Source organism: Plasmodium knowlesi (genome assembly GCF_000006355.2).
Source record: "Plasmodium knowlesi strain H genome assembly, chromosome: 1".
NCBI classification, from domain to species: domain Eukaryota; phylum Apicomplexa; class Aconoidasida; order Haemosporida; family Plasmodiidae; genus Plasmodium; species Plasmodium knowlesi.
The window spans coordinates 372,727-400,572 of NC_011902.2; the positions used below are offsets into that span (position 1 = coordinate 372,727).

A 27,846-nucleotide genomic window follows, 5' to 3' on the forward strand; every position below is an offset into this window, starting at 1 on the left:
ACATATATATGGAAATGCGTCCTTTTTTTTTTTTTTTCTTTTTTTCCTTCTTTCTTTTTTTCTTTTTTTTTTTTTTCTTTTTTTTTTTTTTTGCCTTCATAAACGAGTGGTTATATATATGTGTATGATAGTTGCATTCGCGTGGGGATTGTCTGTAGATACATGTACATGTGCGTTGTGTGCAAATATGTCAACCGGCACGTGTATGTTTCCCTTCACAGTGACCGTACATATCATATATATATATATATATTAAAAAAAAAAAAAAAAAAAAAAGGTGAACTTCCAACAGGAAACGAATTTTTTTTTTTTTAATTAATTTTAAAGTTGTACGTTATGTCCAAACGTTTGGGGTGCCCGGAAAGGGGCATGATATCAAATCAGATTTCTATAAACTGAGTGAAGGCAAAGGGATTGTTTTTTTCTCCTTTGAAGGAAAAGCCCCCCCTTAGTGAGATGTATTGTCGAGGGTCGTCCCCGAGGTTACCTCTACCGTAGCCCCACTCTGTAAATGAAGATCGATGTAGTGGGATATCCTGTCCACCATCTCACTAGTGGTGCAATTTTTTCCGAAGAAATCAACAAACTTACCATCCACATCCAGTAGGTAATGAATTATTGAATGATCAATGAGATAGTTATAATTGTTGGCAATGTTGGAGGGATCTCCACTTTTTGTATCCGTTTTCGCAGTCTGATCATCCACGATATGCTCATTGTAATATACACGAAATAGCTTGGCTACTTTTTTAATTTGTTCCTTGGTGCCAGTCAGTCCAACTAACTTGTTGCTAAAGGAACTACAGTAATGCTTCACTTGGGCTAGAGTATCCCTCTTGGGGTCGACAGAAATAAAAACAGGGGTTATGACATCCCCATATTTCTTTACAATTTTTTCAATGACGATAGTTTGTTTCTCCAACTCTTGTGGACATATATCTGGGCAATAAGTGAATCCAAAGTAAATTAAGCAGAATTTTTTTTTGAAATCCTCATTTGTTACTACCTTCCCGTCATGATTAAAGAGAGTGAAATCGCCCCCTATCAATGGCATGCCAATGTTCTCCACTTTGGTTACCCCAATTTGCCCCTTCCCCTTTTTCTTCTTTTCACATTGCAAGAGGTAGAAGTAGAGGATGGGAAGAGACAAAGCTAAATTGAACCCTAAGCATCTCCATGTCAAGAAAAAGCTTTTTTTTTTAATCTCTTTTGGTGGATCTTTTCTTCCGCTTGTGAAGTATCTAAGGCCATTTTTTTCTATGTGACTTTGGCTCCATTTCCACTTTGGGAGATCACCCAATCGTTTTATACATTTCATCATGGCGCAGTGTGATGTGTAGTGACCCCTTCCCCCCCTCTCTGTGTGTAGCCTCCTCACACTCAAGGAAAGGATTCGCTTCATTTGATATGCAAATTATTGGAGGGTTGAAAAGGGGCAGGGTAGCAGTTTCGCAAAAATTGCTTTACCTGTGTAGGTGAAACTGGTTGATACAACCGAGGGGGAAGGCAAATAAGCACACACTGGTAGGAGCGTACCTATACGCTAATATAAATACATACATATATACATATGTTACATATACATATACATATATATATTTATACATATTTACACGTACATAGTTCTACATGCATTTATATATTCATATGTATGTGGGTCCATTTGCGCGGCTTGCCAAACGCCCCTTTTAAGGGTATCTCCCCCTCCTAGTCGCCCTTATCCTCGCCCCCCCTTTTACCCTACCGGGACAAGAGCATACTTATCTTTCCCACACAGCAGGAAGGCGCAGCAAAAAACGGTCACGACATGCGGAAAAAAAATACAAAAAAAAAAAAAAAAAATTGCCAGTAATTGTTCCTTTTGTGCCGATCTGTTCGTGTGTTATACGTGTTCACGTAGCTGCTACTTTCTCCTTTTCGCGCGGAATGAAATTGGTCCCCTTTTTTTTTTTTTTTTTTTTTTTTTCACTTGGGATAATTAGGGAACACACCACGTGAGTATTCGAGGGGAACATAAGCCACTATATGAACATACAAGGAATTTTTTTTTTCTTTTTTTGTGTAACTCCGGTGCTTGGAGCTCTTTTGCAGTGCGGCAATTTCGAACCCGCCTTTGTGTACTTCGCGTGCATGAACCCCTAAGAGTGGACGGACGGACAAGATACATGGAGGACGGGTACATATCTCGCGCCTTCTGCGATGTATAGATTCCCCACGCAGATGAATCTTTCCCCGATAGCGCAGTTAAATTCTCTTTTCAACTCATCAGCGCAAATTTAGTTGACTGAAAAGTTGTAATTTTTTTTTTTTTTTTTTTTTTTTTTCCCGAGCTGAGCTCTTCAAGCGAATCTGTAATATAATATATGTATATGTAGGGGGCTAACGCCGTTATATGGCTCGTGAGGGCAAGGGTGCCCTTCTTCGTTCTTCGCCTTTTAGAGCCCCCAAACCCGGGTAACGGTTCTTTTTCTGAGCCCCACATCACTTTTGCCTATTTTAGGTCATCGAGAAAAGGAATGGCATTATATTATTATTAAAACGCATTTTTTCACGCCACGTATGAAGTATATTTACTACGGTTCTATTTCTATATTTACCCCTTGCGCGGTTTTGCTTACCCCTTCTTTTCCCATTTGTGCTTACCAACTCTAAGGTTCTTTTCCCCTGCGCCGAAAAAAAAGGGAAATAAAAAGCACCGATTCTAACTATAAAACAAACGCATAGAAAGCACATAGCACAACACCTATTTATTAGGAAAACTATATATATATAATATATATATAATATATAAATATAATATATATATATATACTTTTATAGGCCAGATGTTGTACGTGCTCTCTTGTATAGTTAACCCAAGCCCCCCACCATAAATATTATATAATTTTCCGCGGCGAGCGCCCCCTTTACAATTGTTACCAATCCAAACCCGCCCCCAAGCTTCCCCGCCTCTTGGCGGTAGTCATTTTTTTTTCGCGCATCTTTAAGCACAAACAAAATATAGAACAAGAACCTTATTTTAGAAATTCCCCTGCCCCTTCCCCCCTCAGTGCGTTCCGCAAAAACGAATCATCATCATTGTTCCTGGTTAATTTAAATTCGACACGTTCTTTATTTTCTGAAATTCTACTCGTCCCCTTTTTTTATTTAAGTAAATAAAATGTAGATATATAATACAACGCGTATAAAGCGAAGCCATCATCTTTTTTTTTTTTTTAAAAATAATAAAATAACGAAACAACGAAGCAACGAAGGAACGGACCAACAACGCAAAGAAGCAACAAAACATACGACAAGGGTAGAAACAAACTGAATCGAGCCGAATGTAATCCAGTGAAATCAAGCAAGAACGGCATAGGATAATTTTTTTTTTCTCTCTCTCACCCCTAATTTTTTTTTTTTTGTTAAAGTGACATGCACGGGTGGAAGTGTAATTTCAGAAAATCCTGCTAGAATTTTCTAGAGAATTTTACCAGATATTTTTGAGGAACCTTTTTCTGATCAAACATTGTTTTGAAGATTCTTTTCCTTTGTTTTTATTACTTTTTTTTTTTTTTTTTTTTTCACACTTCCGCTGCACCTTGCCACTGATTATAATACGTTCCCCTTCCTCTCATGAACGGGGGCGTTCTCTTGGTTCTCTTCCACAACCGTGGGACGCATTCTCCCCGTGCTGATTTGCCTTCTCTGTGCGCAAGCGCGTAGTGCTTCATCCGCACCTACACAGGCGGACGACTTGTTCAGTGCATCTCCCCGGTTTGCGATTTCCCACGCGAATAACAGATTGGCGATGCGGTAGAAGAGTCGTCTAGCCGGAAGAATATACACCACTCAAGTCACGCCAACCTCGTCACGCCATCCTCATCACACCAAACAAGTCACACCATCCGAGTGACACCCATTCTGCTTCACCGCTAAAACAAACACACAATGAAGATCTTGAAAAAGAAGAAAAAGGGGAACCAACAAATAGTTCCCGATGAACGTTACCGGGAGTTGGATAGCCACGCACCAAATGAGAGTAAGGAAAGCAATTTAACAGAGGGTCAATCTGACCATACTATAGGGGGAATGCACCTGACAGGGGTGTACCTTATAGGAAAGTAGTGTGACAACCCTCTTCCGCCTTACCCACGAACGATACTTTACTATTTACGGAAGGCACTCCGTTAACCACCGTTCCAACCATATCGCTAAATATTACACTTCCTCTTCCCCCCCGCAGATGAAATAGCAGATGAAGCCCCCATGAGCAGAAAAATCCTCTATTATTTGAAACTGGTTTACCATGAAATACGAGAAAACATTACCATTTATCTCCTCATTATCCTATACCTCTGTGTATGTGTAATGAATAAAATTATGGCAAAGAGGACACTGAAAAAAATTGGGAACTACAGTTTTGTAACTTCGGAGACACACAATACCATATGCATGGTCGTCTTCTTTTCCTTGTATTTTATTTTTGGTCGCCGGGTCACATCTGCCAAGGTTAGCAACGCACATGGGTTCTTTCCCACCGGTCCCACCATCAAATTCCTCTTCCATATGTATATATACATTATTGGAATGGGTGGGATGGGGGCATTCTGAGGACAGGCAGACAGATTACTGAAGAGTGAATTCCACTTTTGATGTATCCAAAATGCACCAATGGAGCATGCACCTTTTTATATACATCTTCACCACTTTACTTTCACCTCTACCCTTCTCGCAGGAGAGACACCAAAACTTTGGGCTTCAATTTTTGCTGATTTCGTTACTGGACGCCTGCTCAGTTATCATTGCATTTATAGGTAATTGGGGAGAGGTGCAGAATGGAAGAGATGGCTAACGTGGTAGATGCCACTTTGCTTTTCTTCAACCACGTCTATGTTCAACTACACCTTTTTTTTTTCATTGCCCCCAATCCTCAGGCCTCACAAGAACCACTGGAAACATTCAGTCCTTCGTCATGCAGCTCAGCATTCCGATAAATATGTTTTTCTGCTTTCTGATTTTACGATACAGGTATGGGAAGAGGCAAAACAATTGTGGGGGAGGCTCCCACCCCAAGCGCACTTTGCCCTTCCTTATTGATACCTTCCCATAGATGCATAGAGGAACCCCATTTAACGTGCACATTTGGCATTTCCCCCCCTTTTTTTTTTTTAATTCCCCCCCTCTCCCAGATACCACCTGTTCAATTACGTTGGTGCATCCATCATTGTACTGACCATCGCTATTGTGGAGTTTATACTGTCTTTCGAAACGCAGGAAGAGAATTCCATCGTGTTTAACCTCGTGTTGATTGCCTCATTGATTGTAAGTTTTGGAGCGATCGTTTTGGGAAAACCCCCTTCGGATGGTTCAGCTGTACCTACATGGATTACTTCCAGGGACTGTTGACATGGCGCTGCTGTCGCGCAACTCTTTACCCGTCCCTGATCCCCACCCATGGGCTGACCAACGGGCTGACCGATGTACTCGCCGATCCACTGAATGATGATGTAACCACCCCTCCCTCTGCAGCCGATGAGTTTTTCCAACATGACCAGAGAAATCGTCTTCAAGAAGTACAAGATAAATATCCTGCGCCTAAACGTAAGGACATCACTTCATCTGCTCTCCTGAAAAAAAAAAAAAAAAAAAAAAAAAGAGGGAACCGAGTTAAGGACAAATATAACAAGTTTCATGAAGGGACATCCCTTTTTGCCCCAAGGAGTGTGTAGAAGAATGAACCGATTATTCGCAACATTGGACCATTTCTCCCCCCTTTTTTTTTTCCCCTCCATCTAACAGGCCGTGGTTTCTTTCTTCCAAATATTCACCTCCTGTCTGATGCTTCCGATGTACACCCTTCCGTTTTTGAAGCAAAGTAAGCATGACTTGCGAATCCTGGTGGGATTTTCAGCATGTTGTACTTTTCCACATCTTCATGGCTCTTCACAAAGTAGATGCCGATTCATGGATAACTAATTTTTATTTGCACCTCTTTTACTTTACTCACCCCCTCAGTCAATTTGCCCTTCTCGGAAATCGGAACGAATATAAAAAACGGATTTAGATGTTTGATACTTGGACAAAACACTATTGTGGAGGTATGCACAAGGAGAAGATCTCTGTGTCTGACTTTTTTTTTTTTTTTTTTTTCTTTTCTTTTTATTTGCAGACTTGTTTAGTGCACTTTGCAGGGAGGGAGCTTACCCATACTTGTTTCTTCCTCCCACTTCTACTTTGCTTCATTTTTTTTTTTTTTTTTTTTTTTCATCTCCAGAACTGTGGATTGGGAATGGCCAAGATGTGCGACGATTGTGAAGGAGCATGGGTAAGGGCTGCGCAACGAGATGGAGAAAATTTACAGATGTATAAGCTGAACGATCAAAAGGGGGAGTGCTCGAATGATCACCCTGCAGACCGACCCCCTAATGTAACCGTTATGATATATATATATATTTTTTTTTTTTTTTTTTTTTTTTTTTTCCTATCTCCGCAGAAAACATTCCTAGCGTATTCCTTTTTCAATATTTGCGATAATTTAATCACCAGCTTTGTAAGTACACGAGGGAGGAGAGAAAGATATGTTCTCCATGGCGGAAAAGGAGTGTATCCCCCTTTTTATAAAAGTGATGTGTATCTTTTGTCACCTTATCTATGCAGTTACTTATAGTTATTAATGCCTCCCTACTTCATTTTTCATTTTTTCTTTTTATTTTCCCTCCTTCTACAGATAATAGATAAATTTTCGACCATGACCTACACCATCGTCAGTTGTATACAAGGACCAGCAATAGCAATCGCTTACTACTTTAAATTCCTTGCGGTAGGGCCCCCTTCCTCATGTCTTTTTTTTTTTTTTTTTTTTTTTTTTTTGTATTAGATTATCCCTACACTCTTCCATTTTTTTGCATTTCGTGATTTACACACCTCTCTTCCTTTTATTTTTTTCCAGGGAGACGCTGTTATGAAACCCCGAGTGTTGGACTTTGTCACTTTGGTAAGGCAGAGTATATGATATTGTGGGTCGACTCTCTTACGTGTGATCATTTGTCGTACGTGCTCCCATTCCTATCAAAATGAACATTCATTCGTTCATTCATTCGTTTATTCACTTGTTCGTTCTTTTTTTTTCTTTTTTCCTTGTCAGTTTGGCTACCTCTTCGGATCAATCATTTACCGCGTTGGAAATATAATTCTTGAAAGTAAGGCAACTAGCATTTTCCCATGCGGAGGTGAAGTTGGACTTCCCATGGGTTTTAACATCTCACAATTGCATCTGCTTTGCGCTTCCCCCGCACCTCATGTGACATATACTTCACCCACCTACAACCAAATTTTCCCCTTAGAAAAAAAAATGATGGAAGCTGGCAATGATGACGACTCAGAGGGAGAGCTAACAAATGCCGAATCGATAATAACACAATGACGCCATTGACATGATCAAGAAAAACCGCTACGGTTCAGTCCATCCATGCATCGAATATTTTCTCTCCAGATAAGTTGCCCCTACATGTGGGACTAATCATGTCAAGACCCGTTCACCCAAATAAAGTTAAAGCACAGCGCCTTTGATTACGCTGTGAACTTACAACGAGGGGTTTATACCCCCCTTAATTAACCCTTCCAAAATGGTCTCGCACATTTTACGTGTGGACCAACTGCTACTCCGTCTTGTTGATTAACCGTCTTCTCATGAACCAATCACTTTTTTAGTATGACATTTGTAATGTGTGTACCCTCTTGTCATTTTTTTTTTTTTTTCCTTTAATCATTTTTAATTTTTTTTTTTTTTTTTTTTTTTTTTTTTTATTATTTTTAATTTTTTTTTCCCCCCTTACTCCATCTTGTCGTACTCCCATTTCATGCTATGTTTGAGCAACTTGTCTATCCCCCTAGGGGAATATATTAAAAAGACGATAAAAAGAGAAAAAAAATGAATCCTATATTGATCGAAGTAATAGCGATAAACACAGAACGGAAGATAAGCCTCTTAACTGTGGCAGATTAAGCGCCCCCCCCTTTTTTTTTCTCCACTGTCGTATTTTTGTAATTCACTAAAAAATCAGATTACCAAAGATTTCAAAATTGCAAACATATTTGTTTAAAGAAAAGAAAAAGAAAAAAAAAATAATAATAACTGCTCAGTAGCACATGGATTTTTTTTTCTTTTTTTTATCCTTTATTCAATCGTTTTCCGGATATGTACAAGGAGCACACGTACATGTGTATTGTCTATATGTGTGTCCGTGCATTTGGATATGCGCAAGGGCAAAATGGAACAGGTCTGTCTGTAAATCTTACCTTTGTGCATTTCCGTGGATCTACTTATATCCGTATGTAAAATGTTTTTCTTTCCATTTTAAATAATGTTTAGAAGACTTTACAATTATATTTTTTTGGTTTTTCATTTTTGTAAAATATAATCAAGATTTAATCTTCTAACTGAAAAATCCAAGCAAAGTGAAAATCCACATAGGAATTACTTTGATGTGTAAGGTGAAAAAAAAAAAAAAAATCCATGTGCAGAAATCCGAAATACCTTTCGCCACATATTTTCGAGATTTCCCAAAATTTTTTTTTTTTTTTTCTTTTCTTTGTTCTTGCAACTGGATTTGTTCATCATGTTTTTAGTGAATTACACGACTTTTTGTGGTTCCAGGGTTCTTTTTTGCCTCCTCACACCAACCGCTGTCTGGACGGTACTGGCGGAACTACGGCTTCTTTCGCTAATCGCTCCTCTCAAATGAACAACACAATTTTTGGCTAAGGTGAGCCATCCTCCCGGGATATCCTCCAAATCGTCTGCGAAATGAATATGCCCATTTGGGGAGGAGCTCCGTCCCATGGCACAGATAACCGGGAGTACCTACACTTCTAAACTGAATTTTCCTCCTGATCAAATTATTACCAATCATCACATGGGGGAGGTAACACAGATGGAGGACTGAACCCCTCCCCCATGTGATGCTTGGTAATAATTTGATCAGGAGGGCAGGTGGGAGTCTCCCAAGAGGGAGCCCTATTTGTAAACCAGTTGACACAGAGCGTAAACAGGTTTATAAAATTGCATACATTCAGATGTAATATATTTGTGGAAGGGGAAGGGAAGCCCCCCCCTGTGCATGACATCTTCTGTTCAACAGGAAAAAAAATAATAAAAAAAAAAAAAAAAAAAAAAAAAAAGAGGCTCGTATCGCCAAGCAATGAATATGGCCCGCTAAGCTACGGAACCATAAAATGCACTAAATCAAAGTTCTTTATTTTGTAAAACGGGGGAGCGCAGCAAGGGGAAAAGAATAGAGGAATACTGGGGGGAAAGCTTTACAAATTATAATGCACGCATAGAAGGGAAGGGTGAAAAAAAATGTAGCAAAGAAAAAAATTACAAAACGGAAGGCGAAGCGAAAAAAATCACGAACGAACGACATATGCATGCGTAAAGCGGTGTCAAAAAAGGGGAAATTCTCTGCGTGGTCCCTTCTTTGTTCCTCGCGTTTCCTTTTTTTTTTTTTTTTTTTTTTTTTTTTGTGAAGTCTGCACGTTGCACCTGACATATGGTTCCAGGGGGCGACGGAGTTGTTTGAGAAATGAACACCCAGCGGTGGGTAAGTAGCAATTTGCAACGGTTTAAGTGGCAAATTCCGACGGTTACGCAGTAACACGCGGAGGATAAGTAGTGACCAGTGAGGTATAAACAGGAACCTGCAGAAGAGAGGCAGTTCAGAAGCGGATGCGAGACGGACGAACCAATCGACGAAGGACCCCCTCGAAGCACACACAGCGTCAAGCACCGTGAACCATATGATGAATATACCAACTCCTTTGCAGAAAGAAAAACAGAGGGGAAGATGCGACCCATGCCCGTGCCTGCACTTGCATCTGTGCTTGTTGCAGTGACGCTCACCCAGCTACTATTATTCCAATGTTTTGTAAATACCAAATATGATGTGCAGTTAGACTACACCATCCCTATCGAGTTCCTCCACAACGACCGTTCGCACAAATACACCAACGTAACAATCGGGAATGATTCCTTCTTATGCTTCTTTGGAAAATCAAACAAGTTTGGTGATACCGGAGATGGGGGGACTTCTTCTGCCTATGAGGATGAGGGGGAAGAGGTAGCACAGTCGGGGTGTAATGATTTGAGTCTGTTTAAAAATGGAGGAGAAGCACTCAAACGGATGAACAAAGATGTGGAGGAAAAATTACATCGAAACAATTACCTCTTGAAGTATTCTGAGGGGCAAGGAATATATTACAAATTACATACAAAAAATGACCCCCCCTCGTTAGGCACAGGGGGGAGGGGAGCAGTCCAAATGGTTGGAAGTAAAATAGAAGCGGGAGAAATCACCCCCAAAAAAGGAGGACAAGAAGAAGGAAGAAGAAGCACAACAGGGAGCAGTGATGGATACAGAGAAAGCAACCAAACAATAAAGAAAGGCCACACTGGAAGGATGGGATTTCCAGCAAAAAGCAAGCAAAGCTCTAACCAAATCAACGTAGCTGAACGGAAGAATAAGGCACGCTTAGCCATACAATGCAAATTCCAAAAATTATACGACTACATTTTCTACAAACACAAATTCAATGTGTATCATAAGAATAGAACTTACCGAAACGTGAACGAACAAGTCTTGCTAAAAAATCATATGATAAAGGGGAAAATGCTCATCATAAAAAATACGTGTATTAATGCCTTTACACCTTCGAGTGAGAATGAACTGAAAATCTGCCTGAACAGATCCATCTCATTTATTACGAAAAAGTATGATCAGAAAAAAGGTTCAAGTAAGAACGGAAAACACAAATGTGTTTGTAGCTACCAGAAGGACAAAGATTTACTCTTCGTTAACAACACCGTCGTTCAGTATTACAGCGATGGGACATATTTCTTCGAAGTCCTTTTCATATGTGGAAACAACAACTTACGAGTTAATAGCTTCGAAAAATTGCACAGACATTATTTCCCTTTGATTTTCCAGATATATGAACATGTTCAGGCGAATTTAACTAAGATGTACAAAATTATTTTAAACAGATGGACAAACAACAAGCCTTACTTTTTTAAAACATTTTCCATGTACAAATACAGTGAGAATTATTACAGAGCGTTAAAGGATAAGCTAAATATTATGCTGAATGCATTTTTTCCAAAGGTAACACACCTTTACCGGGTAACTCTAAGTGCCTACATGTTCTGTGATTACACAGACAGGGTAAACCCACCAAATCATTTCCTGCTAAAAGGGCTAATGAACAAGTGCTTCCAGTTCAGTAAACATGACGGATATATTTACGAAGTCTGTTTGCCCAACAGTGTCATTCGATATCAGAAGGACGAATACGATAGAGTAAAATACCCACTTACTTTGCTTGGTTCTTCTGATCGCTCTACAAATGGAGGAAAACCTTTTTTCGAAAAAATGTATGATGCGTTTCCTGTGCTCAAAATGAATTATAGGCTTCGTAAAGATGCAGAAAATGATCCGAAGACACAAAAGGGAGTAATTAATGATTCGGCTGTTATATCGATTACGGGGCAGGAGGACAATGATCATGCGGTTGTCTTCTCCGGGGGGGATTTCTCCTCGCAGGGTTATTCCCCTTCTGCGAATCAACTCTCTGGCTCACCCATTTTAGCGCCCTCTTCGGCGACTGTCCGTTCGTCGTCGTCGCTTTTTTCGGCATCCCCATCCGAGTACACTCAAAATGGTGATAACGGCGATAGCCACGTTGGTAATCACCATGGGAATCACGCCGATAGTGGTGATGGGCGTAACCAAAATGCGCACCCGCTCCTAGAAACCTTCAAAGCCACAATTACGTCCCTGAACGAGGCCGCCACGCCCCCTCCTCACTTCTCCTTTGCCGCGAACCGAATTCCATACATAAGCACATACATGATAGACAAGCCAGTGGACATTTTAAAATACGAGAACGAAAACTTCTACAAATCTTTAGCCATTGACTTGAAGGGAGAACGGTGCAGAGACTCTCTTGGAGATGTACATGATTACAAAACGACCATCTACTTTGACTGCTCTTTGCATTACCAGAATGAGACGCAGACAAATATAATGAACATATTCCAGACAACGGAATGCCACTACTACGTGCATGTGTCCTCTCCCGTGCTCTGCGCCCACCCGATTCTTCACACATCCGTGACACCGCAGAACGAAGTCATACGATGTTTCAGAAATGTGTTCGCAGCAAGCGCCCAAAGGGTTGGTCGCTCCAGAGGCAGAAGCGGAAGGAATAGTGCCCCCGAGAAAGGGGACGAGGGAGAGCCCGTACTAGACGACCCCTACCTCAGTGACGCAGACAAACTTTACCTGCACCAGTTTCAGGAAAAAAAAAAAAAAATGCTACAGAAAAAAAACATGCACACACTCGAATCCGTGCCCACGAATACTAAAATGGAGTTTGGCGTAAAATATGACTTCGGGTTAGGGAATTATATCCGAAGAAGAGTGTACAAAGGAAATCCCATTTTTCACATTGGCAACATTGTGAGGCATCGATACTGGAATTACGAAGCAGTAGTGGTGAGCTGGGATTACATGTGCTACGCGCCAGACGAGTGGAAACATCATTTCTTTTTAGAATATCCAACCCAAGTTCAAAACTCTGTGCATTACCTCCTTTTGGTTAATAAGGACGGGAAAAAGGGAGGCACAACTTTGCATGACCGCTCAGCATACCAGGACCATCCTAACAAACGTACAGAAAATTCACACGCGAAACAGCCTAGAGAGGGAACCGCTGACGTGGCGTGGGAAAACATACGACTCAACGTGAGCGAAGAAAAACCATTCCATGATGACCACTTCAACTTTGCTTACGTTCCCGAGTCCAGTTTGGTATATGGAGATAAAATGGTTTACAGCGAACATTTGTCGCAATTTTTCGAACAGTACAATTCCTTTTTTCATTTTTACATCCCCAAAAAGGATCATATAATTTGGAAGCTTTTCCCCTATGACTTCTTCAACCTTATATTCTGACCTATTTACCCGATCACTCTATGATGCCTTCATTCGGTTTGCTCCATTTTTTTGTAGGACTCCCCACACACAATGTAGTGTTAAAAATGTGACAATTTTTTTTTTTTTTTCTTTTCTTTTCTTTAATGTTTTACCTGAACTGTTCATGTTGTTTGCAGCTGCTAGCTAAAAAAAAAAAAAAATCCTTTTTTTTTTTTTTTTTTTTCCTGTATGTTCAGGCAAAATTCGCGGTGTGTCGTATCCAAATATGTACACTAGTGCACACACACACAAACAGACCCTGAGTGTGGACTGTCCATTTAAGTACCCCTCCTACATGCAGTGTATATATTCATAAATGTCACCTCTTCGTTGTACATTTTTCATTTTTAATTCTACGTTTCATTCGATGGATTAGCCATCCAAAAGCTTTTTTCCTACCTGAGAGGAGTCTCTCTCTCCAATTTGTGCTTTTCATTCTCTACTCAACTTTTCTTTTGTACGCATCTCAAAGCGCGTTTTTATTTTTTCACGTTCAATTGCGAACCTGTTTGAAACAGCTTTATTTTGGATGACGCCCACGGGGGAGAAAGAGGTGAGGGGAGATCGTTCCCCTGGGATATAAAATGTACGTGACACAAGAGGCACACATGTATAGCTCGGCAAACTTGTGTATGGGAAGTTTAGCCCCTCGTTGTTGGCTCCTTCCCATGAGGAACTCATCTATCAAGAACACCACACTGTTACACATCCTCCAAGATGCCCTTTAGCTTTTTTCCGTCATGTAATTCCTGCAGTTTATCTATACCCCCTACGAATTTCCCATTTACGTACAACTGTGGGAAGGTGGGCCATTCGGAGTAAATTTTTAAAGATTTCCTCAACTGTTCATCATCCAAAATGTTGACAGTCCTAATTTCTTTCACTTTGTTTAGCTTCAAGATGTGTATTGCTTGTTTACTATATTTACAAAATGGGTTTAAAGCTGTACCCTTCATGAAGAGAACTATTTTGTGTTTTTTAATTATACTTTCGATGAAGTTAATTACATCTTCTGTTAACTCTGCTTCTGTTTCGCTTTCGCCTGAGGTGTCGCTGCAGGGTTCGTCTTCGAGACTCCTCATTGGGTTATGTACTTCTTCACTGCTCATTTGGACGTATTCTTTTTCACTCCCCATTTTGGTGTGTTCTTCGTTACTACATTGATTTGTCTTCTCCATTTCGACATGATTCCCCTGGTGGACATTTTCCCCCAATTGGAAATTACTTCCCTTACCATTTTCACAGTTTGCTTTGCGTGCAAAAATTCCTTCTACTGTTTTCTCACCGTTGAAATTGATCCTTTCACATTCGACCAGTTGGACGCTCCCATGGCAGTTGTATCTCCACAGGGGTTCCCATTCCTTCCGAGAATTTTTTTCACCACTTATTTTGTTCACTCCCTTTACATTTTCTCTTAACTCACTTAACTCACTTTTTGTTTTCCCTTCATTCGAAGCTATGGCCGTGTTTTTATGAGGCAACAGTGTTTTAATCCCCCACGGTTCTCTTTTCCTATTTATGCTTGTACCTTCCAAATGGACCACTTTGCTTTTTTCTAACTGCGCAGGGGTACCATTATCGTTGTGCAAACCACAAATTGACTTTCTATTCGAGAAGGCTTCGTAAAGTGGGAAGCCGCCGAGCAGGCAAATCAAATGAGTTACCTTACTGTTCTTCCTCATTTTGTTTCGCTTAACATTTGGCGGGAAGGAAGGAGTTCAAAGCGGTAAATCACAAACGTTCGCTCTAGTGTGCAACATCAGCATATATAGGCAAAACATACGCGTGCTAGGCGCGCACATGTTGCTACATACGTGCGTAGGTTCTTTTTTAATTATTTTCCCCCCGCTGTGTCACGCATGTGAAATGGGAAATTCATTTGTACATGGTCACCCGCGCGCAAGGGAAGGAGCTTTGCGGAATTCGCAAAAGGTACGGTTTGTGGTAAGAGAACGAGGAAGAAAAAAAAAAAAAAAAAAAAAAAAAAATATTAAGGGTAAAGGAAAAAGAAAATCAGTGTGGAGGAAGGAGTTCCTCCTCCTAATGACAGGACGCCAACATGTGACTTCTCTCACCCACCGTCGTTGTTCTTCCCCTTGAGCAACAATTCGAAGGTGGAGCGGTGGAGGACGGTCTGCGTGGCAACGAGGGAGTAGTTTGCCATAAGGTTGTATTTCTGCAAAATGGTCATCACCCTCTGGTGAGCGACATTTAAGTCGATTTTGTGCCTCACCAAAAATTTCACGAATGGTTCGTCATTTATGTGCACCTCCTTTAAGTTTTTAATTGGTAGCACTGATGATATTTTAAACGTGAGTGTCACGCTTTCGTTCGCTCCCCCCATAATGTCTTTAACCTCCTGTTCATATATTTTTTTTTTAAAAGGGGCGGGCATATATTTCCATATTTTGTAAATTATGTTAATCGTTTTTTCTGTTGCGGGGATGGGATGGAAATTACTTCCTTTACCATCATTACCTCCTCCCGTGGTGATAATTTGGTTACCTCTGCTTGGAGTTGGCAGATCACCACCTGTATGGGTTTCCTCACCATTCAGGTTAGCCATAACCCCTCTTTTCCTTTCTCCTTCCACGAGATAACCACCGTATACCGCTTCCTCCACAGGAACAGCCACTTCGATCCACTTATTGCGGAAAATGGAGGTCCTCTTTTTCTCACCCGCCACGGCAATCAGTTCATCAACCCCCTCATCAGGTACAAACTCCATTTCAACAAATGGCATTGATACACCTTCTGTGGTTCTAAACATCCAAAAGGTTAAATGCTCTCGGTAAGACAAAACGGAGTTGAACAACAGAGAAGACAACTCACATATATTCTTCTTATCGAATATTATCTCATTCACGATGCGAAAAAAGGAAATAACATTAGAGTGATTCATCTTTAGGAGCCATATTCTAGCATAGTTGTAAATTATATTCAGCGCTGAATTAATTTTGGAGTTTTCTTTCAGTATGTTTTGTTCTTCCAGAATGAATTTCCTCGTCTTTTTCACACCACCGTGGTTATCTACTACTTGCCCATCCCGTGTGGGCACTTTTCCCCTACTTCGATAAAACCAACAGTCCTCCTCATCCACACTCTCTCCAACATTTTCGAAATATATTCCAACTGAATTCGTCCAGTAGTGCATATCCCCTTTGTACATGTTTTCTCCTGACGAGGCAGACCTTCTCCCTTTCTCCATGAATCCAAGTTGTATTTTTTCCCTATTAAAAAAGAACATATTTTCACAATCGTTTTGTGTTTCCCTACAGTTGGTCGTTACTTTGTATGTGTTCATCTTCTTAAGAGCATCATCCTCGTGATGGTCGTTCCCGATATTCTCACTTTTTCCTTCCTCCCCTAATGGATTCCACAGTTTTCCCTCTTTGTATGGGGGATATGCATTTTGGGGCTCCACAATTCGAAGCGCATATGCCCTCTGGATAAAATTCTCCCCTAACCATATTTTTTGATATTTTTTTTTTAAAAAAATGTCATCGTTGAAATGGGAATATGCATTGATCATATGTTTCAATTTGTCCATGTTTGTTTGGTTCATGTGAAAGGGCGTGCTGATGTAATTCGTTGTGTGTGTGTATTTTTTCCCTACTGGATTGTCTGTTTCGTTTTCCCATTTCACGTTTTGTATTTCATCTGATATGACTTCACGCAGGCGGTGCTCATCCCCCCTAAAATTATCTTCTGCGTTGTGCTCCCCATCCTCCTCTTGAATCTTTACCTTCTTATGCTCACTTCCGTTGCTATAATGGCCTTTACTATGGTCGTCCTTGCCATGGACACTATTTCCGTCACCACTCGCCTGCAAACCTTCCTGATTCACCTCCTTGGAGTCACCCAATATGGCTGAATAACTCCTCTTGCACGTTTTCCCCTCTTCGGGGGATGTGGTGTCGACGTACAAATCCTTGGTGCTGTAAAGGAACCACACAAGGTGCACAACTATTTCATTATCATGGCGGTGTCCTTTTGTGTGACCCTGGGAGGGCGCCCCCCCCTGTCCGCTCTGCATTTCCACATTTGCGTTTGAGTTCGCGTTTGCCTTTTGGTTAGCGTTTGAGTTCGCGTTTGCCTTTTGGTTCGCGTTTGAGTTGGTGTTTGCCTTTTGGTTCGCACCTCGAGGGCTATCCACCGCAGGGAGCTTTCCCCCCGTTAGGGCGTCCCCTTCGAGAACAGTCGCCGGAGGACACCTCCTCCTAACCGCAGTTACGTGCTGAAAAACATCGCCTATATCAGACAACATCAAGGTAATATCGGAATGGTGAAGTTTCATCTGACCCAATAAGACAAGCCAACATTTTAGCGCCTTCAAAAATTCCACAAAAGGGTACAGCGTGGTGTAGAGAAAAAATGGAGGAAAGAAAAAAACCTCCGACAGGACAATCTGGTTTTTCATCTTAAACAAGTACTTTATATTTAATATAAACAAGTCGTATTCTTCGAAAATTTTAACATCATTCTCCATGGCTCCATCTCCAAGTGAAACATATTCTATTCCTTCCAAAGGGTTACTACTATCTCGTTGTGGATTTACGTGACCACTATGGAGATCTCCACTCGGAGTATAGATGGTAGACTGGTTTACCCTTTTCAAATTTATAATATCGCAAAAATGGGAAAAGAGATAGATAAATAGGTCTTCCTCATCCAGGTGGTCGATGAGTATGCCGCTTTCCTTTGTGTTGGAAGGCACTCCATTTTTTAGAAAGGTTCCTTCCACTGTGGTTGTGTCATTTTCGTTTGGGTGGTTCAATGGGCTCTTCTTGGGTGAGGATCCATGTTGATCTCCACACTGATCGGCATGCCTATCACTATACTGGATACCCTTCCCATTTTCCAAATGAGGAGACGACGAGCTCAACATTCCTGGAATATTGTTTGTAGGCGCTTGTCTCTGCTGTATGATCCCTCTCTTCTCCTCATTCGTATATTTTCCTTTATCATCCCGTCGCGGATAAGATCCCACCTGCCGTTTCCCCCTTTTGAAGAAATTTTTTACTGAGATCTCCCTTCTTTGATGTCTGCTCAAAGATGTGTCCCTGTAATGCGGGATGATGACAATTTTGGAGAAATCCTCTGGGTGCAAAATTACATAAAAAGACAACACCCCCTTTTCGTTTCTAAAAGATTTTAATGTCACCATAACGGTCATGAGGTTAACATAGTCAAATTCTATGTCGTGCAAAAGATCTACCTGATGCAAAAAAGGAATCTTCATCAAGTGTTCATTTGTCCTATTTATTAGAATGTAGAAATTATAGTGAAATTCAAAGGTTAAAAATAAGAATCGGAGAAAACTGAAAATGCTTTTTTTTTTTTTTAAATACAAGAAGAGCTTTTTCTTCTCTCGGGAGAATAATTTATTAATACATTCAAAGGGGGAGTTAACGGCTATATCGAAGAAAAGTAATTTTTCCAGTGTCTCTCCTTTATCGCTTGTTTGTTCTATCCTGCGGTTGGGGGTCATGCTGTTTGCATCTCCTTCACCTAGGCTTTTTGAGATGTGCTCTTTATTTTGACCGCCATTTGCGGGATGGAGCCCACCAGATGGATCATCCAACTGTGCGGATGTTATGTCGCCACCATTGAGAATATCTAACACAACAGAACATGTGATTTGTTTGTTAAAGCCACAGTGATACTCAACGTTGATATTTGCCAAATGACAGATGCGGATGGATATATCAGGGGTCATTATTTTTTCCAGATAATACAACTCCGGGAAGAAATTCAACACGGAAAATATTTTATTCATAACTGAAAAGAGGTGAAGAATGTTGGCTGAAGAGGAGTCATCCTTAAGCAGTAGGTACATTTTTTTCATTTGCACCCACTCCTCCGGGGGTCCCTGTGTCCCTTCTCCTCCCAGTGGCTCTACCTCCACATTTACGGCTACGTTGGACAACATGAAAGACACTTCCTTGTTTCTCTTCAAATCCAAATCCCTTATCTTGAGTAGTTTTTTCTGCTGAATGGGTACTTCAAAAAAAAAAGATCCACAGGTATTCACCTTTATTATGATGGGGAATTCGCTTCTTTCATGGTTATTCAGAAACTCCCTATTTAAGTATTGCTCTGCGTCTTGCTCACATTCCAAATGGAGCAAATAGTTATTGATGTAGTCTGCTGGGTATTTCTCCTTCGCGTGATCCTTTGGGTTCACGTCGGTTGGGTTGCGTTTTTCCTGGCCGACATCACCGCTTTCTCTACGAGGGGCCCGTTTCCACTGATTCCTATTCACGAAGTACTGAAGGTCGAGGAAGCCCTTGTTCTTCTCTTTCTTCAGTCGCTCGTACATTTGGTCGGAGGCGAGTTTAAGTGTAGACTTACTCCTTGGAGCTGTGTCCCCTGCATGGGAAGTTTCGCCACTCTGAACGACCCTTCCGCTGAATTTTCCATCCGTGGAGGGGTTTACACAAAAACGACTGCAAAAAACGGGACACCGAGAGTTCATTTGTAGCAGTTTTCCCAACGTACAGAATAAATTTGAAAATCGGTTCACCATATCCCGTACACCGTCCAGATAATCTTCGAGGTGACTTCCAATAGGGTAGCTCCTATGTATCACTGGAATAGTAAAAAAGTACCCCTTCTTGCTCTTCCCTTCTTCGCTACGTAGATTGTGTATCCCTAAACTTCCTCCCTTACTATCAGATATAACAATGTACGTTTTGTATATGCAATCTTTTTCAATCAACAGGATAAGCAACAGGGGGGTGTGATCATATGTGTAGATGGTGAAGTAGAAGAGTGAGAAGAAGTTTTGACGGAAGGGATCTTGGGGTTGAGAACTCTTCTTCTCCTCCTGGGGGGTCTCTTCATTATATCCACTGCCCTCGTGTTTCTGTAGGGGGACAGTTTCGCTAAAATTGGACTCATCAAGATTAATTCCTTGCAAGTTGTCAATGCGATTTGCCTCGCTAGGTGTTCTTCTTCCTAGGTGAGAATTCCCCTGCGAGTGAGACCATTTGTCTGACTTTTCACCCCCAGACACTTGCACCAATTTCCGAAGAGCCTTCTCAAATGTTGTTCCTTTTGATGCATCCCCCCCATCGATGGACCCGTCCACTTCCTCATCACACGGAAGATAAAAATAAAAATCGATAAAGGAAAGAAAGCTCTGCAGGAATTTCGTCAAAACAATATTTGCTGAGTAGTTGTATTTCTTTAAGAGGTCATGGAGTTTTAATTTTTCTACAAAAAAATTGGAACAAAATTTATCCTTGTCTAGCTCGTAGGTAAAGACCCTTCCTGCATTTATATTCAGAAATCTTTCTTGCAATTCTTTGTACATGTAGACGTATAGAGAGAATCGTTTCAGGAGGTATACGACATATATAATCAGCTTAAGGTCGTAGTGGAGACTGATCATGTCGATAAAAGCTTTGCTCTTCCAGTGGCATATGAAGGTGAATTTTTCACTTTGTCTACTTAAGAAGAGGTTGATTTTCTGTTCGTAGAAGGTGTAACGGAGAAGGAAAAATGGGTTTCCGTTTTTCTTCCTCACGAGCACTGTTTTAATGCGATTTTGCAAAGTCGGCACTCTCCCTTTGACGTCTCCCCGGTTGTTGCTTTTCCCGTTGTTCCTTTCACCATCCGTTAAGCTGTCCTTACAACGCACCTCCATACGGATGTATCCCAAATGGAAGAAGTAATCTTGTATCAACTCATGCACACCAATTGCGTTATTTTCGAAAGAGGTCTCGCTACTTTTGAGGTGATCGGTGTTACATACCCCATGGAGTGACTCCCCCTCGGATGTGCTGAATGCCTTTAAAATAGAAAACAAAAAACGCGTTACACAATTGTCCACCCGGGATAACCAACTCTCCAGGTGAATATGAGCCGAATCAAAAATGAACAGATTTTTCATCCTTCTCTGTAATGCACCACAGTAGACAAATTCATAGTGCGATAAAATGTCATTTGTAAAAAAATTTTCCTTTTCTCCTTTTTTAAAAAAACTAAATGGCCACAGAAACATTTTTATATCCCCATTTTCATTGTTTAGGACAAACTTGAGGATCATTTTTTTTTTAGTATATTGATCTAGTAGGGGTATTTTCTCAAAGCACTCATACATTCCTTTGGTGAATTCGAATTCATACAAATGAATGTCTAGATGGAGTGATGTATCCTTATCTGTCAGACTGTAGTTGTAGCAAGAGGGAGTCATCTCTATTGTGTTATTCGAAAAGCATTTATACATAGAAACTTTCTTCGCGGGGTATTTAAACGTGTTATACTGATTTATACAGCCTTTAAAATATTCCATAATTTGTACAGTACAATAAAAGTGACTGATTCTGTAAATTTCGTAGAGCACATCTGCCAATGGTAGAGTCTCCTCTGTCTGCGTCCTTTTTTCCCTTCCCCTGTGATAGTGCTCCTCGATGGGATTCATTCCTCCATGCCACATTTTCTTCATTTGTATTTTCTTGTCTCCTTCTATCTTTAGCAAAAAGTCACCACTATCGGAACTCTCCATATCGCTAACTTCGGAGGGGGCATACCCCTCAGGGGGAGCGTCCAACTGGGGCAGGTCCACCGATTCAGCCATTTCGCTCATCTGATGGCCCGCCATTTTTTCGCTCATCTGATGACCCGCCATTTTTTCGCTCATCTGATGACTCGCCATTTTTTCGTTCATCTTCTGCACGACTCCATAGCTCACCAATCTGATGAGGTTCAAGTTATGAGAAGAGTGCAAATTCATCTGGCGCAAAAAGAAAATGTCCGCCTTGACTATACTCCATGTAACAAAGTCGGTAATAAGAGACACCTTCACCTCATTAACCACATCTAATTCTATGAGTCCATCAGAAAATATAAAGTTTACTTTATCCTTAGGTATCTTAGATGAATAATAATTTATTAAAAATTCATCCACAATGCGTTTTTTTAAAATGTTTATTTCATTCATATCTAAGTTTGGAATGAAAGAATCGCTCGGGTTCATTAAAATTTCCTTGAACAGAAGAGGGAATCTCGTGTATTTCCCTGTGGATAATAAGTCTATGGCACACAGAACATTACTTTCGTTTATTTGGAGATCCATTATTTTTACTTTACATATATATAAATCATACTGATACTTGTTCTTAAGCTCTCTGTAATTTTCCTTATATTCTAAAATTATTTTAATTATATCATTAATTTCTTTATAATTTTTTTTCAATTTGTTTATCTCCAGGAGCTTTAAGAAGCACTCCCTCATGTGTCTGCAGTACTGGATGAGGGCGCTTCTAAGGTAGTCACAGTTATCTCCGTTGTCGTTATCCACTCTATCACAAAAGAGGCTCCAGTCGTTTATGGATCTCCGCGCTACTTTTTTCAGTATCATTCCGTAGCTGATTCCCTTGTAGTCGTCATAACAGTCGTCTCCGTCGCGATCGTTATGATCGTCATGATCGTCACCTTCGTCGTACTTATCTGGCTTGTTTGCGGTGTGAACACCATCCGCAGATGGGGCATCCCTGTCGATGGGCCCGTCCTGCCGGTCCTTCCCACCCATGGCCATCATTTCGGAAAAACCAAATTCTTAGTGCTCTGTACAGACGGTACACATAATCGGAGGTGTCTTCCGTATGGCCCTGCACATGGTGTCTAGCGCATGGGTTACTTCGAACGTGCGTTTTCCCCGTAACCACTCGATGGAAGCCGAATCTAACTTCGCACCGTCGGTGAATGATCAGCGTGATAGCTCCGTTAAGGCTTTTCTCCAACTTCGGGTGCAATTGCGGCTGCGGCGACACTGATGCTTCTCACCGCCGAGTTGGTTGCACTCAAAGGGGGGGGGTAACGTGGATGAGTCAATAGCACCACAACAGAAAAAAATTATTTTGTCAATTTTTTGTGAGTCTCCAAGAACAAAATTGAGGTGACAAAAAAAAGGCGGATGCCCCAAAATGACAAATTAAAAACTAGGGGGGGGCACACATGTAGGCAAGAACACGTGTTTGACAGGTACACGTGTTTGACAAGTACACGTGTTTGACAAGTACACGTGCTCGACAGGTACACGTGTTTGACAAGTACACGTGTTTGATAGTAATGTATATGCGTGTATACATTTCTCTGCACGTACACGTGCAAGTGAACGAATTTCAGAAGGCCAATAGGATGGCCTCTTTTCCATTTAGAAAAAAAAAAAAAAAAAAAAAAAAAAGTGCCTAACGTTCCTTGAATCGCTCGCGGGGGGGAAAAAAAAGAAATAAAGCGACCATCTGATGTAGCAACGTGGAAGGGGCGCTAGAGAAAAGGCCCTTCCCCCCTTTTGCGGGAAAAACTCCTTTTCTTGTACCTTTTTCAACCACATTCTGTGTGAGAAATATAAAATAACGTATTCGGTCCCCTTGCCCAGATTGGGCATGCAACAAGAAATGGTTACTCAGGGAGCAAGCGATGCCCTTATTTTTTTTTTTTTTATTTTTTTTTTTTTGTAACATGCGCAGAATACCAGAAGCGATTTGGTACATTGTAGCTCTATATGGAGCAGTCCTTAAAATGGTATAAGTCAGTATGATCCACTGCACATATGCGGTGCTTCCAATTACCTCTGATCCGTCCACTTGAATAAGGGAAAAGTGTCAAGTGCGGAGGGGAAAAAGGGGTACCAGGTGTGTGGACGTTCTTCCATCACCTTCCCAATTGCCCCTGCCTCCCTTTTTCAAAGTAGCCCGTTTAATTTCTTCTTCATGTTTTTTATAATAGTGTCGTCCTCATTATATATTCCTGTTTCGATGAGTCGCTTTATTTCTCTTTTTAAATTTTCGATCATTTTTGCATTATCGCTTGGCTTGTCCCTTTTTGCAAATCCATCCGTTTGTGAGATCGGGGCGGAATCCTTTGGGGGGGCGTGTTCGCGTTTCTCACTTAGAAGTTTGGCGTGTGGAAGCGCCTCCCTGAAAGGAGCACCTATCCCTTTGGAGGGGATGTGTACCCCTTTGCCTTTTAAAAGGCTCCTCTGGGGGGGTGGGTTCTTCCCCTTAGGGTGCTTAACCAAACTTGCGTGCCTTCCTAGCGGGGGCGCCTTCCGTAGTGGATTCCTCCTCAGAGTTCGTGATGGGTCTGTGCGGATGGCCAATGCTTCCTCCGGTAATTCTACTGTGTATGCGTCCATGTACTGGTTGTTGGGGGACTGACTCACTACGCGGTCTTCTATCCGGTCTAGTGATTGGGCTACTGACAGGTCTGCCAATCCATCTGATGAATCTCCGAGCCAGTCTTCAGGGGATGCCCGGTCCAACTCCTTCACCTCGGCCCGCAGAATCAGCCTGACCTCCTGTACATCCCTCAAAATGGAACGAACCTTTTCCTCCAACAAGTCGTCATTCGTCAAGTCATAAATTTGTTCTATCTGTGGAACGAAATTCCCAATGAGCTGAATAATTCGTTTTCTGTTTTTCCGCACGGTTTTTATGTAGCTGTTGTTATGTGTAGCTCCCCCCTGTGCATCCTCCCCGTTATGTGTGTATCCCGCCCGATCGCGGGACAGAACCGTTTGTTGCTGAAATAACTTCAGTCGTTTCAGTTCGTCCTTGAGCTCCTCAAAGTACGTTTTGCTGATAATGGCATTATCCCTACTGTTGTACTTGCCCAAAATGCTCTTCATCTCTTCATTTTCCTTACTTAATTTTTTCACCTTTGATAGAGCATTTTTATAACTGGAAAGAAGCTGATCATTCTCTTTTACGAGACTTTCCTCTAAATGAGCTTTCCTTAACTTTTGCTTAAAATAGGCCAATGACTTTTCATAAGCGTGTTTAATTTTTTTTAATTTTTTTTCCAGCATATATATTTCGTCATTTAATTGTTTGTCTTTTATTTTCACAAGATTTTCATTTTTTTTTACATTTATTTGTTCTTCCTTTACTTTGATTATAATTTCTTTTAATTCGTTTTTTTTTTTTTCAATTTCGTTTTTTCTTTCCCTTTCCATGGCTTCATACCTTTTTATCAGTTTTTTCATCACATTCTGTTCCCTTCTCTTTAGCATCTCCGCCATTCTCCTTTCCTCCTCTTCTTTCCACAGCTTGAATTCATAGATGTTGCACGGGATGGCTTCATTCTTTGGTGGACATTTAACCAGATGATCTCCGCTCTGGTCTGGTGTGAGCACTTCCTCTTGTGGAGATCCAACCTTTGCTCCAACTTGATCACCCCCTCCTTGCCGTGCGCTCAAAAATACATGCACACTCAACTCTGATGTTAAATATTTCTCTTTAAAAACGTGTAAATAGAGGGGAACGCAAAATTCAAACTGGTAGTAATCTCTCTGGGGAGGTACTCCCCCTTCGTTCATCAGTGTAGCCTTCAACTCCTTGGATACGTTTTTGAGGGGGAAATCCCCCACTCCGATGTTGATTCCGCTGCGAATACATTCGTTCGGGTCGCTTTGGATACCTTCTGCTTCAGGGTCCTCTTCGCGCAGAGCCAGCTGGAAGTGCACCGTTTGGCCTTCGAGTTGGTCGCAGGGGTCTGAATCCTTTACCTGGAGGTCGTGGCTCACGTGGCAATTCTTCAGCTCGATCTGAGGGGTGTAGTTAAGGTGGCGTGTAGTTAAAGTGGTGGGTAGTTAAAGTGGTGTGTAGTTAAGGTGGTGCGTATTTAAGGTGGTGTATAGTTACAGTGCTGTGTAGTTAAAATGGTGTGTAGTTAAGGTGGTATGTAGTTAAGGTGGTATGCAGTTAAAATGGTGTGTAGTTAAAATGGTGTGTAGTTAAGGTGGTATGTAGTTAAGGTGGTATGCAGTTAAAATGGTGTGTAGTTAAAATGGTGTGTAGTTAAAATGGTGTGTAGTTAAAATGGTGTGTAGTTAAGGTGGTATGTAGTTAAAGTGGTGTGTAGTTAAAGTGGTGTGTGGTAAGACGATAGCTACGGAGTTATCTCGCGGCAATTGCCCTCTCCCGCAGACGCGTTACCCACCTGCCGATTCTCCTCGAAGGGGTAGAACGAAGACACGAAGCATCGATCAAGCAGACCCGACTCGATCTTCAGGAAAAAGTCGCTCTGCCGGGTCTTCCTTTTTTCTGCATAAATATTACTCAGTTCCAGGATGTGGCAACGCTCCACGGAGAGGAACAAGTTCCACTTGAGGATTTGATCCTTGGGGGAGTCCACCTCCTTCTTGTGCGCGTAAAGTCCGGACTCCCAACGGGGGGAATTGCTTCCACCCTCGTGGCGGTACTTCTCCTTCGTGTAACGCGGATGGGGGGATATGCTACTGTCGGTCCCATGGCCACTTTGACTACCATTCGCATTAAATTCACCACCGCTACTTCTGCACCTCAAAGAATTGATAAGCCTCTCCCCACCTTGTTCTCCCCCCCGAGCACGCACACAAATAGACATGATCGTGGCTTGAAAGTTTAACGATGGGACAGACCCACTATGAGTGCTCAATTGACATGTCATCCTTTCCATGTCTTTGTAACGAATCCACAGGTTACTACTTTTTTTATGATGGGAAAAAAATACTCCCTTCCTTTCTACCTCCAACTTGATCTTATTAAAAATAATGTGTATGTCGTTGAGGCGGAAGTAATCATAGAGTTCTTCCACTTGGTCGATTAGGATCAATGAAAAGTGACAGCCCATTGGAGAGTTGTCATCCTCATCACGCCGATTATCATTAATTCTATCAGCGTCTCTCCCCCCCGGTGAAGCGAAACCAGATTCGTTTCTCTTCGCCCCACTGGTGCTACCATCATGGTCATCCTTCAGTGAAAGATTTTGAAGCATGTCCCCCACGGTAACTTCCACACAATTTTGGCGAAAAAAACTCTCCTCATATGTATTAAAGTTGATGTGCAGGTAGAATAAATTGGTCATGTGCCAGAGATTCACTAGATGCCAGTACTTCCGTGCGCGTTTGTCGACGGGTTCACACGCGTAGCGGTCGTAACACGGGGCGTAATACAGGTCGCCGTGATCGGAACCGCACCCCCGTTTGCCACACCCCTCCAAGTCCCTCCTCTTTAACATGCACTCTTCAAACTTTACCGAAATGGAAAAAATAAAATCGTTGCTCACGTAAAAATTACTAATATTCTCGTACTTGTTATGATGGATAAATTCAAAGTCGTCACTTAGCAGATCCTTAAATAAACACTTGAAATATATCTGTCCGTTTTTAAATTGAATGTCGTCCTCTACTAGGTCTACGCTTTTTAGGAGGTGTATTTTGTTTCTCCCCTGGCTAGTTGGTCCGTTTGGTTCTCTCTTCTGGTTGGCAAGTAGTGGGTGCTTTTTCCTTTCTGCGTTTGCCTGGTCTGCTGCCACCCCGTCCTCGTCCACCCCGCCTGTATCAACCCTTGCCAAGCCGTCACCGTCACTCTGTTCACCTATTTCATACTTCACTTTGCTAATCTGTATGTACAATTCCATATGTTGGGAGAGGAATGTTGCAATTTCGGTTATGGTTCCATTGAGCAGACATTCGTATTCATTTTTTTTCTTCTTCCTTAATATTTGATGAAATTTTTGTATAAAGTACTGCTTCGACTTGTTGAATGCCTCGATGTCATTGGCCTCCGCCAAGTTGATAATGAAGTTGTCGCAGAGGCTACTTTCATTTTTTTCTATACTCTTAAAGATTACGAACTTGAGGGTTACGTGGACGCAGACGATTTCTTCTGTATCCATTGAATTGCGCGCACATGGGGGGATGCCCCAACTTTTTGTCTTTGACCGTTCAAGGGGAGGGGGGGGTGCTCAGTTTTTGAATACCGTCGGGCTTCTCCTTCCTAACAGCGCAACCAAAGAGGTAGGCTCGCACACCCAGGCGCGGAGAAGCGGAAGTGCGTGA

General features: G+C 41.5%; 6 protein-coding genes across 6 annotated transcripts; 2 read left to right on the forward strand and 4 right to left on the reverse strand.

The window, feature by feature from the left end:
- Positions 1-448: 448 nt before the first annotated feature.
- Positions 449-1,402, reverse strand: PKNH_0107500 (protein SCO1, putative; the record flags this gene model as incomplete). The annotated part of the gene is made up of 1 exon (XM_002257530.2): positions 449-1,402. The coding sequence occupies one exon, from the start codon at positions 1,400-1,402 to the stop codon at positions 449-451; it is 954 nt and encodes a 317-aa protein (XP_002257566.2).
- A 2,528-nt stretch (positions 1,403-3,930) lies between these two features.
- Positions 3,931-7,405, forward strand: PKNH_0107600 (chloroquine resistance transporter, putative; the record flags this gene model as incomplete). The annotated part of the gene is made up of 14 exons (XM_039113744.1): positions 3,931-4,021; positions 4,226-4,491; positions 4,718-4,796; positions 4,917-5,010; positions 5,172-5,304; positions 5,512-5,583; positions 5,782-5,857; positions 5,998-6,080; positions 6,257-6,307; positions 6,476-6,532; positions 6,710-6,802; positions 6,932-6,976; positions 7,127-7,181; positions 7,326-7,405. The coding sequence occupies 14 exons, from the start codon at positions 3,931-3,933 to the stop codon at positions 7,403-7,405; spliced, it is 1,275 nt and encodes a 424-aa protein (XP_038969369.1).
- A 2,422-nt stretch (positions 7,406-9,827) lies between these two features.
- On the forward strand, positions 9,828-12,992 carry PKNH_0107700 (cg1 protein, putative; the record flags this gene model as incomplete). The annotated part of the gene is made up of 1 exon (XM_002257532.1): positions 9,828-12,992. One exon carries the CDS (start codon positions 9,828-9,830, stop codon positions 12,990-12,992), a length of 3,165 nt encoding a protein of 1,054 aa, XP_002257568.1.
- Positions 12,993-13,714: 722 nt separating this feature from the next.
- Positions 13,715-14,695, reverse strand: PKNH_0107800 (glutaredoxin-like protein; the record flags this gene model as incomplete). Its single annotated transcript, XM_002257533.1, has 1 exon — positions 13,715-14,695. The coding sequence occupies one exon, from the start codon at positions 14,693-14,695 to the stop codon at positions 13,715-13,717; it is 981 nt and encodes a 326-aa protein (XP_002257569.1).
- A 389-nt stretch (positions 14,696-15,084) lies between these two features.
- On the reverse strand, positions 15,085-22,560 carry PKNH_0107900 (Cg2 protein, putative; the record flags this gene model as incomplete). Its single annotated transcript, XM_002257534.1, has 1 exon — positions 15,085-22,560. One exon carries the CDS (start codon positions 22,558-22,560, stop codon positions 15,085-15,087), a length of 7,476 nt encoding a protein of 2,491 aa, XP_002257570.1.
- Positions 22,561-23,706: 1,146 nt separating this feature from the next.
- On the reverse strand, positions 23,707-27,683 carry PKNH_0108000 (Cg7 protein, putative; the record flags this gene model as incomplete). The annotated part of the gene is made up of 2 exons (XM_002257535.1): positions 23,707-25,569; positions 25,965-27,683. The coding sequence occupies 2 exons, from the start codon at positions 27,681-27,683 to the stop codon at positions 23,707-23,709; spliced, it is 3,582 nt and encodes a 1,193-aa protein (XP_002257571.1).
- Between the last annotated feature and the right edge of the window lie 163 nt (positions 27,684-27,846).